The 18,439-nt window shown below is 39.2% G+C and overlaps 1 protein-coding gene across 8 annotated transcripts; it reads right to left on the bottom strand.

Annotated features, from left to right (window-relative positions):
* Positions 1-22: 22 nt before the first annotated feature.
* LOC110370879 (serine/threonine-protein kinase Tao) lies at positions 23-17,751 on the bottom strand. 8 transcript variants are annotated; one of them, XM_049843315.2, is made up of 21 exons: positions 17,483-17,751; positions 17,036-17,122; positions 15,494-15,723; positions 14,799-14,916; positions 11,103-11,366; positions 10,756-10,878; positions 10,337-10,577; positions 9,893-10,029; positions 9,343-9,425; positions 8,627-8,865; positions 8,248-8,363; positions 7,782-7,952; positions 7,100-7,311; positions 6,471-6,621; positions 5,941-6,053; positions 5,449-5,575; positions 5,031-5,132; positions 4,748-4,882; positions 4,322-4,480; positions 3,864-3,982; positions 23-3,774 (listed from the first exon to the last, which is right to left on the bottom strand). In XM_049843315.2, exons 3-21 carry the CDS (start codon positions 15,715-15,717, stop codon positions 3,651-3,653), a joined length of 2,958 nt encoding a protein of 985 aa, XP_049699272.1. In that variant the 5' UTR covers positions 15,718-15,723; positions 17,036-17,122; positions 17,483-17,751; the 3' UTR covers positions 23-3,650. The 8 variants fall into 8 exon arrangements, with proteins under 8 accessions (XP_049699272.1, XP_049699270.1, XP_049699271.1 ...); XM_049843313.2 differs by having other exon boundaries at positions 8,627-8,910; XM_049843314.2 differs by having other exon boundaries at positions 10,337-10,589.
* Between the last annotated feature and the right edge of the window lie 688 nt (positions 17,752-18,439).

An 18,439-nucleotide genomic window follows, 5' to 3' on the forward strand; every position in this document is an offset into this window, starting at 1 on the left:
AGGTAATAATACAAAGGCAAAATTTCTTTCCATTTAATTTATTTCGGTTTGATTTTCATGAACCAGATTATATTACAGTATTATTAGTGATAATAGTTAGAATCTAGAAATTCATTGTTAAATATTATGTAACAAAAAATAAAAGAAAACAACGGTGCACCGAGCGAGCCGCAAACAATCGCAAACTATAATGAATAACCGGCGGCCGCGCGAGCGCACCTTGTCACGTCGGTCACAATATTGCTAACTACCTATCTGTGATAAAAGACTATACAATGGTAAAATATAAAAATTGTATAGTTACAATTTACAAAATACGTGACCGCTAACTACGAGTTTGGTACTTCTATCTCATAATAATTATTTTGTAGATCGTGACCGTTGAAAGGTGACAGATAACTGATAACATCTAACTCTAGAACAGCTAAGTGGTGGGAGGTTGGAATAGGAAAAAGACGCGCCTACGCACTATACTCCGCCTTCAGCCTGGCGCGAAGTCAGCGAGCCTCGGTCACCAGCTCCACGCCGGCGGTCCGGCAGAGCACTATGACAGCGAGCAATATACTACGCGCCTAACTCAAGTGCCGACCTTCTACTGCACGCAAGCGAAGTTACAGCTTACAGTTCAATTCCTTAGTGCTTCGGTTCTCGATTTAGCTACGACGACATGCCAAGTTCGCCAGTGGACCTAACGTAGCGGAATAATACCGGTATTATATTGTCATAAATAAAAATGACTCAGATAGTCGATCGATAACACAAAACATGGATAAGTGGTCTTCTGTTTTTTACCAACTTTAGTTTTGGTATCTAACTTAATACCAGAGACTGTGACAATACACAAAATCTAATTTATTACATAAATACACAGATTGGCTTAGTGCGTTTATGCAGAGATTGCCTACAAAACGTCAAGTTAAATGCAGTAAAATTGAATGACGGGTTAGGTCCACTCCACGAGCTGGCAGTCTACAATATGTACAGAGACATGGTGACAAGTCAAGTTAGGCTGTGTCTAGAGATTATTGTCATATATTTGGTCAGTTCAGGAGAGGGTAATGTGGAGTCTACAGTGTGAAATCTGTTCACAGTGCCATTTATCATATCCATGCATTATCTAGAAAATCGAAGCAAATTGTTTTATATTATGACTCTGGTAAATGGCGCTGTGTAAAGATATCACTTAAATAGCTAACTTTTTGCCAAACGCTTTGTTTAAATTTATACCTAAATCACATAGGTTTCGATCCGTCAAGAAACTTTCAACAAACTCAAAATAATACGATCACATTATGTGATGCTTTAGGAAAAGAATATTAATAAAAATAATAAAAAATACTTTAAAAATAGTATTAACTAAATTTGGGTATTTATGACTATTATCATTTTAAATTAAATAATACATTTGCTATACATATTTGACTGGTAAGCTTAGTACACAATACGATAGGGTATTAGGACACTAAATAAAGAAAATAGCACATAGTCGGGCCCCGCACGGGGACCGCCGCGTCGCACTTCCAATGTACACAAAACCGCACTCGCACCTTACAAAAGTAACAAATTATTTATAATATTTTAAATTATTGTTCTTTATATACATAAGACCGAGGCCGGCTCGCCCCGCCGCCCGTAAGGCAATGTGTGCTCGCTAATACATATTCACAATAATACATATATATATACTTTATATATTTACACAACGTAAGGTGGGGCACAGCGCCACACGCACCACCTGCACATTGTTATTATGATTTAGTAAAGCGTGTTACAATCCTTTTAAAATCTAAAAATGATCTAAAATAAGCATAATAATAAACGTTTCGTTACAAAACCCTTTTAAACATTTAATAAACTCAATACTAGGCCAATAAACAAATACCGTCAGTCCGCTCTTCAAAGATTTCAACTTACATTAATATATGCAAAAATGGTTCCTAAAGTAAAACCTAATGATATGAATATTAGAATTTTGTCTATCTAATGTCGTAAACAATAACATCCTCTGTGAACAGTGAGGGTGGCGAGGGGCGGGCGGCTCGGCTCTCTGACTACTTCATCTAATTAATGCCTTTTGTCAAACTTCTTAAGCGTACACTTTGAGGGTCAACATTCCTTGGTTTCACTACAAAGTTTACCTTAGCATTTGACGTGGTCGCGGTAATCCGTCATTACATTTTTCAATCTTGTTTCGTTAGAGCATCAAGATGAAAAATCAGCTAGAACCACTGTGGAAACTTATGATAAACTACATATTTATACAAGATTGGATCAGAATACTAGATTTTAAAATGTAATCATGCCCTCTACTGGACACTGTTCCGTTGTAGTACGTGTGCTGCGGTTTAACGTTGGACGGTCTAACAATATTCTAGAGACGATCATAACATTTGCTTATGTCTAAGAGATCGAATATTCAGACGCGAATAAATTAAGTTTTACATTATTTTGTTAGTTTAAATATTCTGAATGCAAGTGCAGACACTTATTGTATTCCCAGTTATACAACTAATGTTTCGTTAAAGTTATCTAGCGCCGTGACGGCTGGCAAGCCAACGGAACAGTGTCGTACCGTGAGTAAATCTCTAATAGAAAAAAAGCGTTTCATTCTCACATCGATGCATCATTCATTTAAATAACCTCAGACATATGCAGACAGACTTGCGTATAACTTCTTTGTTATTACATAATTATATATCTCCACTTTGTTTATGTTACACCATACTTCTGATATTTTGATAAATAGTTTAGACTGAGTTAGGCATATTTTTTTATTTGTGGCTGAAACACCAATGGTTATATTGTAATAATACATGCAAAATGAAATACATTATGTACGTAAAATGACGTGTTTCAGTGAACATTTGTCGAAACACCAGAAACATGATGTTACATAAACAATAATGTCGAGATTAGTTTTTGTATATAATTACAACGAGCAATAGTAACCTTATTTTGATACAAATACAACTACTATTGCATACTGCAATGTTTCTGTTTATTCTTCAACTCGACTGGAGCTAAGAGATAATTATTTAATTATGGAGTGCAATAAACTTAATAGTGTAATAAAATAGGAAATGCCCTCCCGAACCATTTGACAAATGGCCGTTCTTTTCACTTTGGAAGACGTAACAAAAAAATATTAAAAAATTAGGCTAATGCATTCGTGTCCAACAGTATATGAAATAATCTCATGTTGCCAATTAACATGAATTTACATACCGCGGGAGGGCAGACAGTCTCAGTAATAAGAATGGGACGTGGAGTTCTAATGCTGGTGCCAAAACATCGTACCGTGCCCGATACTCGAATAAATACTTCTGCGGACCACAATATACCACACGATTCAATTAATCAACACATATAATTTCCGTAACAAGTCTAATGAGGTAGCCCGTGAACATCGCTAACGATAATAACAACAATCGATCGTATATAACCGCTCCGAATACTAGAGAGCGCGACGAGTGTATGACACTTCTAAAATTCGTGATGAATAATTTACAATAGTTGGAGAGCGTCATACCGCCCTGCGGACATCGGGGAGCTACGAGCAGTGCGGCGTCTGTGCGGAGGCCTATCACAGCGACAGACAAGCGACGCGTCGCAGCACAAGCGCGGGTTTGGCAACAGCATTAGCGCGGCGCCTACAGCGAGCCGGCCGCGAAGCTCGCCGACGAGTTGCTGTGCGCCAGCGACAGCATGGAGCCCGACAGCGACTGCTCCTCCTCGCCGTAGCCCTCCCGCGAGCCCTCCGCGATCGCCATCGCGCTGCGACAAACATCAATGCATTATAATTATTAGTCGTCATACACAAATGTGTGTTTTAGAGGAAAATATAAAGAAGGTGCGTGGTGTACCTGAAGCCGAGCCTGGCGCTCTCGCTGTCGAAGTGGTCGAGGTCGCGCTCGTGTCGCTCGTGCAGCAGCCGCGTGCGCTCCGCGCGCTCCGCCACGAACTGCGCGCACTCAGACTCCATCTGCCAGGGGGGAAACCAGTTTACAACCACAGTCATATAAACTTGCTTCAATTGCTTAGACTCCAAAACATGAGCACCCTTTTAAAAAATATTTTGCTATTATTTAAATTTATTTATGCAAAAAAAAAAATAGAGAGTTTACATATGACTACCAGCTTTACCCAGTATTCGGTTCTCCTACACCCAACCTTTGGAGTGATTAGCTATCTTCAGATCACAAAGTCTATATTTCATCCAGGCACAGGAAGAAGTTCTTCCGGGACGAGGGTGAAACCGTGAGAATCAGCTAGTCTATTTACTGGAATAAAAAAAGTCTGATGGATGTAAGCTTCGAGTTACCTTCTGCTCGAGCAGCGCCCTCCGGACGGCGACTCGCTCCTCGAGCTCGCGACGCTCGCGGTTGCGCTGCGCCTCGGCCTGCATCTTGCTCTTGCTCTGGTACGCCGTCAGCATGTCCAGCTCGTGCTCCAGCTGCATCTTCAGCTGCTGGCACTCCATCTGGCATACCAATACTCGTTATTACAGCATCACGTGTGAAATTACAACACAACAAATCCAAACAAATTTGTATCTCCAAAAAACGTCCAAATCTGATACGTCAACTTTGGAATTCTTGTACACTATCATTATGTAAGCGGAACGGAATTACCCTCCTGGTAACTAGAATTTGAAATCGCACTGCGACTTTACATACAGATAAATCACTGATCGAAATGAGACTAAACTTTAAAAATAATAAATGTAGCTTGACTGTGGGGTACTCACCATCTGGCTCTCGTCTAACCTCACGGTCTGCTTCTGCAGCATCTCGGTGATGCTCTGGTCGTACTGCTCGCCGAGCAGCACCAGCTTGCGACGCTTCTCGTCCTTCAGCGTCTTTATCACTTCCTTCTGATGCTCCTGGAATGTCACAAATAAAATTGTTAGACAATCGTGATTGAAGGAAGGCAAGGATGAGGATGGCAGACACTAGCGCCTTTTTGCCTTTTGAATTACCATACTAAATGAAGTCTTTCAATAGAAGTTGAATAGAGATATAACATGTTACCTTAGCCGTCATCTGCAGTATCTGAGCTTTGAGCGCCTTGTACTGACGCGTCTGTATTTTGCACGTCTCGCGGAACTGTTTACGAATCTGCATCTCCTTTTGCTGTAATCATATTTATTATAGTTTCAGTGTTTTGTGACATTTTTTGTTTGTAGCCAAAAGGCTCCGAAGCTAATGAATCGATTTGAAATAGGTACGGGAAGTAGTTCCACTAGGAGGCGGATGAATCCGATGAAAACAGCCAGTATAATTATTATACATCGCGAAACCTTCAAGTCATACAAGTAAGTCAACCTATAAGCTTCGTCTTTTGGGCCCATTTCTGACCACATAAACGTCAGTTACTGGCGCTACTTTATACGTTCAATTTTCTAAAGTAAACTTCTAAGTATAGCAGTGTGTATGGTGGTTGCGTTACCTTGAGGCTCTTGGGCTGCTGCTTGAGCTGCAGCGCGTGCTTCTTGCGCAGCTCGTGCTCGGCGCGCTGCATGTACTCGCGCTGGTTGGCCAGCTCCGTGCCGTGCTGGTTCGACAGCTGCTCCTCTCTACAAAACAAGTCATGTCTTACTCTACTAGCGTACACATTACATTTACACGACAAAAAATATCTGCAGCTGTATAATGCAGCTGAGTAGTAGTGTTTTACATGGAGCAATTCGATACCCCTTTGGTACTACTGATTGTCAGTTTTTCTAGCATACCCATAAGAACTTCCAAAGATTCATCTCCTATAATATTTGAATTCCTCATGACAAGATGGTCTCTCACGCACGGGATCCACCGCGCCAAGCATTGCTTTATCTTATGATCGATCGATTCACAAGTTTACTTCACTAATCACGATCTCTTCGGCATACAAAACAGTCCGATATAAAATAAATATGTATTACTGTAATAATGAGTATGTTACCTAAGCGCATGCACGCCCTTCTGCTGTCGGTACTCGAGCTCCTGCGTCTTCTCGTGGTGCCGCAGCAACATCGCATGGGCCTGCTCCAACTGGTTCTGACGCTTGTTCAGCTCCTACCACGACACAACACATCGGATTAATATAACGAGACATAGATAGTTTGGTGGTGAAATAGCAACAGTAATGTCAATAACAAGAATCATTCAACCTTTATACTAAGAGCTGATCTTACAGGCATAGCTTCTGCGATGCACTTGTAATCAAGGATCTGATGATTGACGTCACTCTTATGCAGAGACAGACATGACCTTCATATATGATAACTTGATAACTGATTCAGTGGTTTCAATGTAGATATACAACAAGTTTCTCATTTGGCACACAGGTAAAAATTTGATGTGAGATATAGGTATTCCATACTATCCAGAAGGACACATGGTGGGTTTTAGTCACTAAGAGGCAGATGCTGCCTTACGCTGCCCGCAACGGGATTTGAACATTTGATAAAAAAATAATATAGGTGTACACACCTCCCTGAGCAGTTCCTGCTCCTTGTGGTGCAGCGCGAGCATGCGGCGGCGGCGGAAGCGGCGCAGCTCCAGCTCCAGGTACTCGCGCTGCGACCGCACCAGTCGCATCTCCTCCGCCGCTTCCGCTTGCTTCAGGTTGTCCTTCTGAGATCTGCGATACAAACACACACATTAAACTTAACTATCGTAGACACAGGCAAATGGTCATTTTATTCAGGCTGGGAGAAATGGTTCAAATTTAGATCGAGATTAGCACCCAATACACAAATGTTTTAGGTTCAATTAATGCAGATAAAGATCTCCTATAATGTATTAGATATCAACATTTTAGAATCACATATACTTCGCAAATTATTAGTATAAAGCATGGAAGAATTAAAATAGCAAACTGAAATTGTATAATAACTTATGTTTTTTATATATTTTTCGTTTGTAATGCTGTTGGTGTGTCAATAAATAAAGAACACAGGTGAATTATTGTGAAAGTTTCATAAAACTCGTAAAAGCGATTTCTATCAGACCTGGGAAATCGAAACGGAGACCCTGTGCACAGTCTCTTAATCTAACCTAACGAGCTATCGAACTATTTATTGAATGGCTAATAAAAAGTTTAAAGTCAATGTACGTACTGTAATGTGGCATCCCGCTGCCTCTTGGGCGTAGCGTCGTCCATGCTGAGCTCCTTTTTCCACCGCTCCTTGTTGGCCTTGTACTCGCGCTTGCGCTGCGTCTCGAAGGCCTTGCGGTCCTGCTCCTGCCGCGCCGTGATGTCCTTGATTAACTTCTTCTCCGCCGCCGCGTTCTGCTTCTGCTTGCGTTCTAGCTCTTGCGCGTGTTTTGTCTAGAAACAGTTTAGAATACTTTTAAATTCAGAATAGCCCAGGAGATGGAACGAACTTGATTCTGATAAAACGGACTGACCTCAGATGGTAATAGATACATAGAGACAAATGGAATGAGGGAAGGGAGGCTTTTGCCCTGCGTTTGGGACAACAGAAGCTCATACATTTATAATAATATGGTGATTGACTGACTACCTGAGAAAAAATACCGCTAGATGTATAGAAGGTCAATTCTGGGTTAAGCTCGTCGTTGTACATAAACTTTCTTTATTCTTTGTATATTTATTGTTAATTGTGCAATAAAGAATAATAATTAATGTGTAGTCCTGTTTTGACAGACTTGATTTACTGACTGTAGGCTGAGGAGACGAAGCCTAGCATTTGGCTTGCTAGCAAGACTATCATCCCTGAAAGCTCATTTGAAATATTGTCGTGATAATTGTGGTAATAATTAGAAGGTGGTGCGTACCTGCAGCCGCTCGAGGTCGCGGGACAGCTGCTGCAGCAGCGCCTCGTACTCGCGGTCGAGCTGCGCCTTGTGCGCGTCCACGTCGGCCTTGCAGCGCTCCTCCAGCTTCAGCAGCGCCGCCTGGTGCTCGCGCCGCATGCGCTTGTAGCCCGACATCTGCTCGTGCATCTCCTGCCACACAACATCCTGCTTATCGGCTCCACACACATACTTATACTAACATATCTTACGACTTTTAAGGACAAGTTGCTTCTCGAGCGAGGAGACTCAAGAGGCGATCCTATACAAACTCGGTTTTTGTCGATATTCAAGTGTCTTAGTAAGTTTGCTGGACACTACAAAGGCGGTTGTTTAGCCACTTTTGCTTGAGAACCTAGCTCATAGATTTTATTATCCCCGTAAAGCGGATATATCTCACACAGTACGAACTTGGCGAATAATATGACAATATAGAGTAGTTAACTACCTGGTTGTGTTCCTTCTGCTGCTTGGTGACGATGCTGGTGGTTCGTATTGTGGCGAAGTTGTTGGCGCCGTGCTCGGAGACCAGCGACATCGCCGCCGACACGTTGTTGCTTATACCTGCAACATTAACAACGTCAATTTATTGCTGTCGCCAAATATTTGGTGGAGAATATTTGTTCATGGCTACATATAAGCAAAACTTAAGTTATAGCCGTTCCCAATATTCCATTTTTGTGTTGATTGAGGATTTGCTTCTTAGAGATGGAATTTACAAATTAGCCCCATACAAGTAATGTCAAATTGAATCTCTAGTTAGCAAAGCCACAAATAGATAAAATATTGGTACCGGTGGTTAGTAAATAGATGTGTAATGTACTGACTGGTGTTGGGCGGGCGGCGCGTGGTGTTGCGGTTGTCGTCGGCGGGCCAGGCGGGCGGCGCGTTGACGTAGTCGCGGTAGTCGGGCGGCGGGCGCTCGGCGCGGGCGTCGCGGATGGCGTCGCGGTTGGCGTAGTCGTCGGCGTAGTCGTCGCAGAGCGAGTCGCGGTTGGCGTAGTCGCGCAGCGCGTCGCGGTTCACGTAGTCGTCGTGCGCGCCCGCCAGAGGGCTCTCGCTCTCTCTGCGTACGAAACACCAACATGAGAAAAGCCAGCTCTTGCCAACTCTGAAACCCAAGTGCGGCTCTAGCTAGTGCGGGACGTGCATACGGAAAGCACTACTGTGCTACAGACTACATACAAACACATTAACATACAATACAAACTACTTATTACATGCAAATTTATACTACTGGGATAATTTAATCATGCCATTTTACTACGTAATCCAAACTACTACATTTACCAAAATTACAGGAAAATAATCTACTTATACGCAAATACGATTACTACACATGCACAACTACAGTACAACACAAATTACATAATTCAGATGTTGGATACTCATATTTACAGACACATACGGTGCAATAAAGCGTCAATAAAAATCTGCTTAAAAATCATGAAATAAAGATGAACAAGTTTTTAGACTCTATTAAATTATGTTCAAAAGTAGAATAAATTGTACTTGTGTAATATAATACAGTAGCGGTACATACCTGGTGGATTGCGCAGAGTGTTGGTGGTTGAGATGCGTGTACTGCGGCTGCTGCTGATGCTGGTGGTGGTTCGCGTTCACCGGCTGACAAACACAAACAACACTCATTCAATTATAATATTACATCACCCATTGTATGTGGCACATAAAATTTATTCAAGTTTTGCGATTTCTGAATCGAAAAAGAAAGAAGTCCACAATGGGATTATTTATTACGTTTTTATACTAGCGGGATTTCCTAGCATTCACGAAACAACAAATTGACAAATTGTGCATAAGATTGCGAAAACAACCAAAGCCACGCTGTGCTTCCCATTTTGTTTGCGAGGGTTACATTTACATTTTTGAACAGCCCTACCAACAAGTATGAATATCCAGGGGTAGCTGACCGACAAACATTGCTGTATATCTATCTTACGGATGCTATTGAGCAAGAAATGTATAAACCATATCGAAAGTGCCATAATTTTGCGATTCTGCCAGTTTCCTAGTTGACATTTGAGCAAAATTGTCCCTTAGACTCCATGAAATAGAGTGAGTGATATAGTTACCGGATGTGGTCGGCGGCGCAGACTGCCGGAGGACGAGCTCTGGCTGGAGGCGCCGGCCGCGCTGTGCTCCGACGTCGCGGAGTTCGACTTCGAGCTGTCCCCACCTGAACGCTCCTCCGCTGTCTCTTCGCTGTCGCCTGCAAGTGTACAACAGAACTAAGATTAACTGCAAGCTCGAATTATGGAATCCCACGTAAATGTGAGATATGTTTTATTTTGGGGAAGATGTTGGTGTTCATCATAAATATTGCTCCATATCTTGATGTGTTACTTTGTTCTAAAATTATAATGTTGAAAACTTAAATAAAACAGTACTCCATCATTTGAAACAATACGAAAACAGCATGTGACAATATCATCTTTGGTGAACGATAAAAAGGTCAGACACGCGCTACGAAAGTGGGTCAAGTGTTTATAAATATAAAGATAACAATCAGTACATACCAATAGCGCTCTCGTTATCAGCGTCCACCATCAGTATCTTCTTCATCTTCCTGTAGTTGAGATTGTCGAGGTCCCGCACGGCCGCCTTGGTCCGCTGTATGAGGTCCACGAGCACGTTGGGTGACCGCGGCCGCGTGATGAAGGGATGCGACAGGAGCTTCGTAGAGGACGGTCGATCCTGCGGGTTCTTCTGTAGGCACGCCTCCACGAAGTAGCGGAATGTGTCCGTCCATTCTGGAGCCTGCAACACGTACTTTATTGTATATAAATTTTTGGTTAGAAATCACATAAACAAACAATAAAAAAACAAAACAACACACAAAGAATCCAATTGGCAAGCATGAAAACAGATATTCATTAGAATTTTGAAATAACAACTATGAATAACGATATAAGTGTTCAAATGTAATGATAGTTACCTGTAAGGTGGGCGAGTCGTTCTGAGCGATGTGGTAGAGCGCGGACATAGCGTTCATGTTGAAGTAGGGAGGCTTGCGCTCCGCCAGCTCGATACACGTGATGCCTAGCGACCACACGTCCACCTGGAAACAAAGCACAACCACAGATGTAGCTTTTGAAGGGTAGTCACCGGTCTTAATATTTTCTTCTTAAACTACATATAAAACATGCCATAATAATTGAACCTTCAAAATAAGTGTTAAAATAATTAAGATGAGCAGAGCAACTTTGTAGATACAAGTACTACGTAGTTCAGGTTAGTCACTACCCTTAAGCTTCTTTTGATTGAATTGAACAGCGGACTGACCTTTCCATCATACTGTCCCTCGTCCATGGCGAGTATGACCTCCGGCGCCATCCAGTAGGGCGTGCCGACGAAGCTGTTGGCGGGGCACTTGATGCTGGCGCTGCCGAAGTCGGCCAGCTTGACCGTGCCGTTCTCGGTGAGCAGGATGTTGCCCGCCTTGATGTCGCGGTGGATGCGGCCCAGGCTGTGCAGGTACGACAGCCCGCACACCACGCCCTCGCAGATCGCCGCGATCTCCTCCTCTCGTAGCGGCCGTTTGTGTACCTAGAATCAAGTGATTTTATTCATTTCTGTTTGTTATTTTATTTATCCGCAGTAGCAGTTTGTTGCTATTTATGAATCCTTCAATTGCAATGGTTAGGTACTTCAATTATGATGAATTCTTATTGCAGAAATAAGTATCATGTTACTCCTATTAGAGACTTCCAATCAGTTCACTTCCTATAACAATGTTAAATACTAGCTAATTGAGATTTATTATGATGAATTGTGGTTACATAAAGACATCCATGTAGTGCTCTAGAATGATGAGTACTGGCCTATAACAACTGCATACAATAGCTAACGATACGAATGCAATGAGAGTCAAGGGAAGCACGATCCACGATGTCGGAAGTCAGATTGTGTTATGTAACACAAAAACAGGAAACAATATGACATTATATGATATTTATTTAATTAGCATGTAGCGCGCGTCGGCACGCGGCTTGCATTCATTAGACGACTAGCGGGGGCCCCGACACCACTTGACATTTTTGAGGAAAGCATTTTACATTGTATATATTGATATTTGATCTGACCGTGGTCCTCTGGCTGAGCGGTCCAATTTACTAGATTCATTACTTACCTATGTATGTTGTACATGACATAAGGTTGCAATAGAATATCACATGAAGGTGGGCACTCCCTCATAAACTATTATAAATATTGGAAGCTATACATTTTTTTTTTTTCACATATTTATTCAATGCTTGAGTTAGACAAGTTACGTAGGGTGAGTGCTAGCTAGCATGTGGTGGATTTTATAAATCATTTTTAAATGTAATTTTATTTTATGACAATATTGCGTATTGCATACTGCAATATACTCATTGTACTTTGTTGAAAGGTTCTTTTAACCTACAGACAGACAAGTGTTGCTGGGGAGTTTGTTGCGCCACTTCTTCTTCCCAGCAAAAACACATAAGAAGTGGTGAAGGGTGGGCGTTTTGGGGGCTGTCTTATGTAATTTTTTTTCTGACGTTCGAAAAGTGCTGTTTTGCAGCCAAGTTTGAATAAATAAGTTTTGATTTTGATTTTGATTTTGACCCAATACCGAAGTGACCTTGTATCTGACGCAATAGAAAGGATTTTCCGAAATCGACTTCTTGAGTGAAACAATGATGGTTTTTTGAAAGTAAGTCAAATGCTTAAGATTAACATAACACAGGAGAATGGTCGCATCCTGCTGAGCTCCTCTTACATAATTATGAGCTTTTACATAAGGGCGCGAGTTTAAGTATGTATAGAAATTGGAAAGCGTCAGATTCTGTTTCTATTAGATTAATTATGAGCGAAACAAATCTGTATTTAGAACATAAGCCCCAAGAAACATTCCGTGTTCTTCTCTTATCTACAAAACGTGCAATAAATACGTTTGTTCATTGTTGTAAGGGAGCTACCGTGTTGCGCAATATCCAGCCTGGTGACTGATGGACAGCAATGTCTAACTATAGGGTCCCGTTTAACATTTGGTTAGGGAACCCTAAAAAATGGTAATCTTGTTCTTATCGAGTGTGCTGCATGTTTAATCACCCAACAAGCCCTAGTGTCAGAGTTGTCTCAAATCCGCCTGATGGCCTCTGACGTGGAATTAAACTTCAACTTCTACTGGTGGTAATAAAGTACAATAATAAATATGGTACTGGTATAATATGTGACTAAAATGTGGATTCAGGATTGAGAATGCGTAATACATAAGTTGATTTGAATTTCTTCTGGGAAATCAAAGATAACAAACACACAATATGAGCGTTAGAATAATAATTTCGGATGCAAGTTATTCACTATGTAGTGTAGTTTATTAGTCATTGAGATTCCGAGAATATTGAGTATGCAGTTTATTTTTTCATTCAACATATTATTTTTCTGTTTAGGAATATGAAACCTGTACTTAAAGAGTGGGTAAAATATGTGGCCAAGACGAAACATGCAAGGCAACGAAATATTAAGTATGTAGAACATATGTTAAGATTTGGAGCTATTTGTAATGTTGAAACTAATTTTAACTCGGCGTCATTGTAGAAATGTAAAGTCTTACCTCATTAATAGTAAACTTTCAATCAATACTTTAAGGACAAGTGCAGCACTTGCCTGACTCATCAAAATTTGAATTTGAGTCAAGCACGAACATTGATTCATATTCAATACGGTTTGAAATCCGTTATTACGTAAACTCGATTTGCTAGGTCAAGGACAAATATTCATCTCGCAATACAGTAGTTTCTGGCAATATCATTGACTAAATTTCGTATGCGACTTAGTTCCGCCCGCGGGAACTACATATGTATGTCTATCTACTATATCCCGAACCCCGAAAAATGCCCTGTTACGTCTACGTCTCAATCTGTTGTGTTGTGCTGCCTGTGAATCTTACTCCTCTTGCATTTATAACAGTATGGAGTATTCGCCCTGTACTCAATTGAAGGAAACTCAATTAACTATGTTGTATACCGATTTATAGGTACGTGACGAATCTGTTGCAACTAATAGAGAAAGCTAATTCTAAACGAATATTAAGTTTGAGTAATAGAATTTGGCAAATGAATGCTAAAGGAATCAGATGACGTCCATATGTATGAATAATACTATATTTCTTAAGTGTTTGGTAGTTCGTAAGTGATTCACACCTTCAATTAATTTATTATATTATTAAAATGTCCACTTTATCTATATTTTATTTATCTATGTATCCTTATATTTTATTAGGATGATTCATTGACGAATTGCTTCTGTAGTATGTAAATACTTTCAAGTCCTCATCCTTATTAGCTTAGTGGATTAGCCGAAGATTAATATGATAATTTTGTTAAAGTTTCCATAGTAAATAACTTCTAAAGTAGTGAGGTGTTACAAAAAAAGTTAAACCAAATTTTGATACTCATAAAATATTGTATTCGAATTTTTATTTATACATCTGTTAAGTCAGTAACTTTATTTGTTTGATTAACTTTTAAATTGAAGTGGTAATAAAAATCTATATTTTTGTTAACCCAGTTTAACCAGACCCAGTTGTGTCTAGAAATTTAGCATGGATAGTGTGTGTAACAACTAGTGAGACAGTGTGTGCAACACACTAGCTCTACCTATTTAATAGTCACATGGAACCTTGACTACACAATATGTTATGTAAGTATAATTTTCCTGGTACAATGATTATGAATTATATTGAAACAATTATTGTGATGAATGAACAGTCCAATCAACAGAACCATGGTGTAATTGATTTAGTGTTTTATTCGTAAATATGATGCTTTCTTTATTCATTTTTTTTTTTTGTAATGAAGAGGCAAAACTTTGAACAAAGATTTTTAAAATTTTATGTATTATCTTCATTAATATCTTACTTTCGAAGACCACTGATCACACAGGACCATTGATTTTCAACAATATATACTGATTATAAATTTTAGATAAAAAAATCAAAAATTACATTACCTCTATAATATCTGATGCAGAACCAACACAATACTCCATAACCAGCCATGCTGTATGCTCTCGTTTGTAGCACCCCTTATACTCTATGGTGTTTGGATGTTCTAACTGTTTCAGGAATCTGGAAAAAGGATCAGATTGTTTTCGTTTCTTATGTGACAAGGCCCATAGCAGGTACACATGTTTTGGCTTCAACTGGTGTAGTTACAGTTGAGTTACAGTTTTAAATGTTGTTGAGGCATGGAAGCAGTGGATGAGTTGACCATACTACCATGATTCTAACTGGATCAAGGTACTTAGATGAAAATGCAGTTTGCACAATAGCCAGACTCAATAGAGTTAGTAAGAACTCAATTTATGGTTGTGAGTTAAATCTCAAATAAAAATCATTTAACTGACTACTTAGAAATGATGTGGAGGTTAATACAGGAGCTCTAGGGGGGCTTGAGAGTGGTACACTCATCAGTATTGATTTCCACGTGTGAAAAAAAACTGATATATTTTGATGTTAGTGCTTTTTTTCAGGTCTGGTTCAATGCTAAGATTCAATGAAGAGTCAACAAAACTGCAGTTAGAAAATCTGCCACAAAGATGACCCACTAACCGAAAGCTGAATTATGGGAGAAAATATTTTACTTATCAGACATTTGAATTTAGTAATATTGATTGATTATATTATTATTGACCCAATGACTTACTTAATTTCCTTCAAAATATCCTGCCATTTCTCCTCACTTTGTTTCCCAACATATGACATTTTCTTAATCGCCACAATCTCCTTGGTGAGATTGCAGCGAGCATAATAGACTGCCCCAAAGGAGCCATGCCCGATCTCACGAAGGTCCTCAAAGATCTTCTCCGGATCATGTCTGCTGAACAATTCAGCAATGTCCGGGTCTTTCAAACTGCCAGGCCGTGGCATTTTTATCTGAAAAAATTTACATTTTTTTATTATTTTGGCAGTTCAACGACTCATTAGAATATTATTAGACACTGATTAGAAACAATTGTGTGGTAAGAGTGAGTATATCACTTATAAAAGTGGACAACAGTGGTATTTATGACAAGTCCTAAACAAAATAATATATTAGAGTAGATAAATGACTATTGTAAAATATAATGACAACAAAAGCAATTTAGTTTCATATATAATACAAATTAGATTTTGTTATTGGTTATTTACAATTTTAAATAATGGTGAGAGTAATGATTGTGTGTGTATGGAGTATATAATTTAAGAAAAATAGTCTTTAAATAGGAGAGATTCTTACAGTAGGCTTGAAACATGATGTATTACTAAAGAGATCCTGCAATATTTTTTAAGATGACTATGCATGCATTAAAATAGAACAGAATATGTAATGTATTTGTGTATATGATATGAATATGTGTATTTATTTGCATAGAATTCAGAGTAAAGGATTCAATTCCAGAATATTTATCTCATAAGATTTATTAAATGTAATGTTATCGTGGATTTAAAATTTAGCACCTACATTCAGCCATATCAAAACTGAACATGTAAAAGGATAAATTGAGCATCAAAATACCATCCTCATAGATAAAATAGTACTTAATTATATACCCAAATTCCAAGCCACTAAATATAATCAAATGTCAGTGACATAACCTATAAAGTGAGAATATCTTTCCAAGTTAAAATTTAAACAGTAAAATGTAATGCTTCTAGATAAATGTCAAGCAAAAATGCAATTGTTACAGTCAACAATTAAGTTGCACTTAATAATAAAATCGATGTAACTTTTGTTGTCCCTATCCGAATGTCTTCTTTATACACAAATATTTTAATCAGTAGTTTAATAATTTCTTATCATTTTCTAATTCAATAATTTGACAAAAGATTATGAATCCTGATTATAGAAAAATGTGTGCATAAATTATTAAGCAGTATAGATCACAGCTAAACTTAAATATCATTTTGTTTTTATTCTAGTTGTAGAAATAAAATCATTATCCAGAGATCAATCCATTCAAAACAGAAATATATGTTAGAGAAAACTTATATCACAGTGCAGATCTCAGGCACCATTACTATGCATTCAAGTAGCTACTGTGAAAACTTTAACAGATGAAATCTATGGGAGAATGTAGCTATCTGTTCTCATAAATGTTGTGTGTAGCACATTTAGTGGAAAATTGACTTATTTAATTGCTCATAAAAAGGAAAATAATCGAAGGTCTTGTAAGTGGTCATTGATGAAAACAGCTATTTAACCTACTGCTTGCGCCAGCTGGAAGCCGGCAGCGTCCGTCAGTTATTGAGAGTGCTCCCGTTGGCCCGGGCCATCCTCCGTGCCACCCGCTATCTGCAACAATCGGAAACGCCACCGATAACACTCGCCACGCCGAAATACACCACTCCGCACTCACCACTAACGTTCTAACCCCACGGATATAATGTACACTTTATTGTCTGCTGTACACATTGTCAACTAGCAATTTGTCAGTTTAATATGCCACTATTAATTTAATTAATGCGAGCTCCAGATAAACGGCGCCGCAACCCACCTCGATGCATCCACAGACTAAGGGCATCCGTCTATGCACTTTATCACATATTGGTGTCTTCACAGGCGTGTTTCACATTCACTGTTATCGTTAATTATCAAACGCACCCCCTTTACAAGGGCGACAATTGAAAATATTGCGAAATACTTGGCACTTACATACAAAATTTCGCTTCAAAATGGCGTTGGGGTATCGTGCGCAATGATAGTTTTTTGTTTCATAAGGCACACCATTTACGGTTTCCCATCACTTTCAGAACTCACTTTGTAATCATTAGGTCACTTTTTATTTAAATTAGGCTTCTCCAGAAGGAGCTTCGTCAAAATTTTTGTGAAAATTATTTACAACTTTCCCGTATTGAGAAATACATACATAGATAGACACATACAGATAAATATATATTTTTAAATACATATATCACAGAGAATTGAGAGAATCGAGTTACGTATTTTTACACCTTGCAATCGATTTATATTACTAAATAGTCGATTTATGACCAGTAGCCGATAGCTCTATTTTCAATATTGTACTGCAATAGTATGTGTAATAGTACAGAGAAATATGAAATAAAAATGAACAATAATAGTATTCGAGGCTTCTTTTACAACCTCGAGTAACCTCTTGGGACTTTTAAAATCGCGGTGCCCTCAGAGGAGCTATCACAGAGCAAGAGTATTGACAGTCATTGAGGCTGCGGTTCCAGGGATCAGAGCAGAGACGTGCTGTGCCGCGATTCATCATTATCATGGCTTGAAAATCACATCTCTTCTCCACTCCGCTTCAAACGAAACGGTATCATTGAAGAAGAACAAAATTGTTTAAAATATCGAGAAGTTAACTAATTAAAGTTTAGTTTAGTAAGTTGTAAAAAAAGTACCGTAACAATATCTCCTTGTGTGAGAACATCTGCCGTGGCAAACAATCGGCCGGGACATCTATTTTATTATTGTATAAAACCCCTTTTTTGTTATTGAATTTCCAAAACTCGTCTGGTATCACTGAGTGACAGCAACTGTCAACTGAATGTTTTGTACTGTCTGAAAGCATGTCTTGAAAAACTAGTTGGGTTTGGGTATAGTTAAGGTTCATGTATTACGAAAGCTAGACCGTATTTT

Source organism: Helicoverpa armigera, chromosome 22, assembly GCF_030705265.1.
Source record: "Helicoverpa armigera isolate CAAS_96S chromosome 22, ASM3070526v1, whole genome shotgun sequence".
Taxonomy (NCBI): Eukaryota; Metazoa; Arthropoda; class Insecta; order Lepidoptera; family Noctuidae; genus Helicoverpa; species Helicoverpa armigera.

Bases quoted from the DNA above. Each gene is read 5' to 3' on its own strand.
- LOC110370879 (XM_021326870.3), bottom strand. From the start codon at position 15,717: ATGCCACGGCCTGGCAGTTTGAAAGACCCGGACATTGCTGAATTGTTC. The intron at 10,879-11,102 runs GTCAGTCCGCTG...CTTTGTTTCCAG, and splicing joins AGGGACAGTATGATGGAAAG to GTGGACGTGTGGTCGCTAGG. The intron at 6,622-7,099 runs GTACGTACATTG...TTTGTATCGCAG, and splicing joins CAGCGGGATGCCACATTACA to ATCTCAGAAGGACAACCTGA.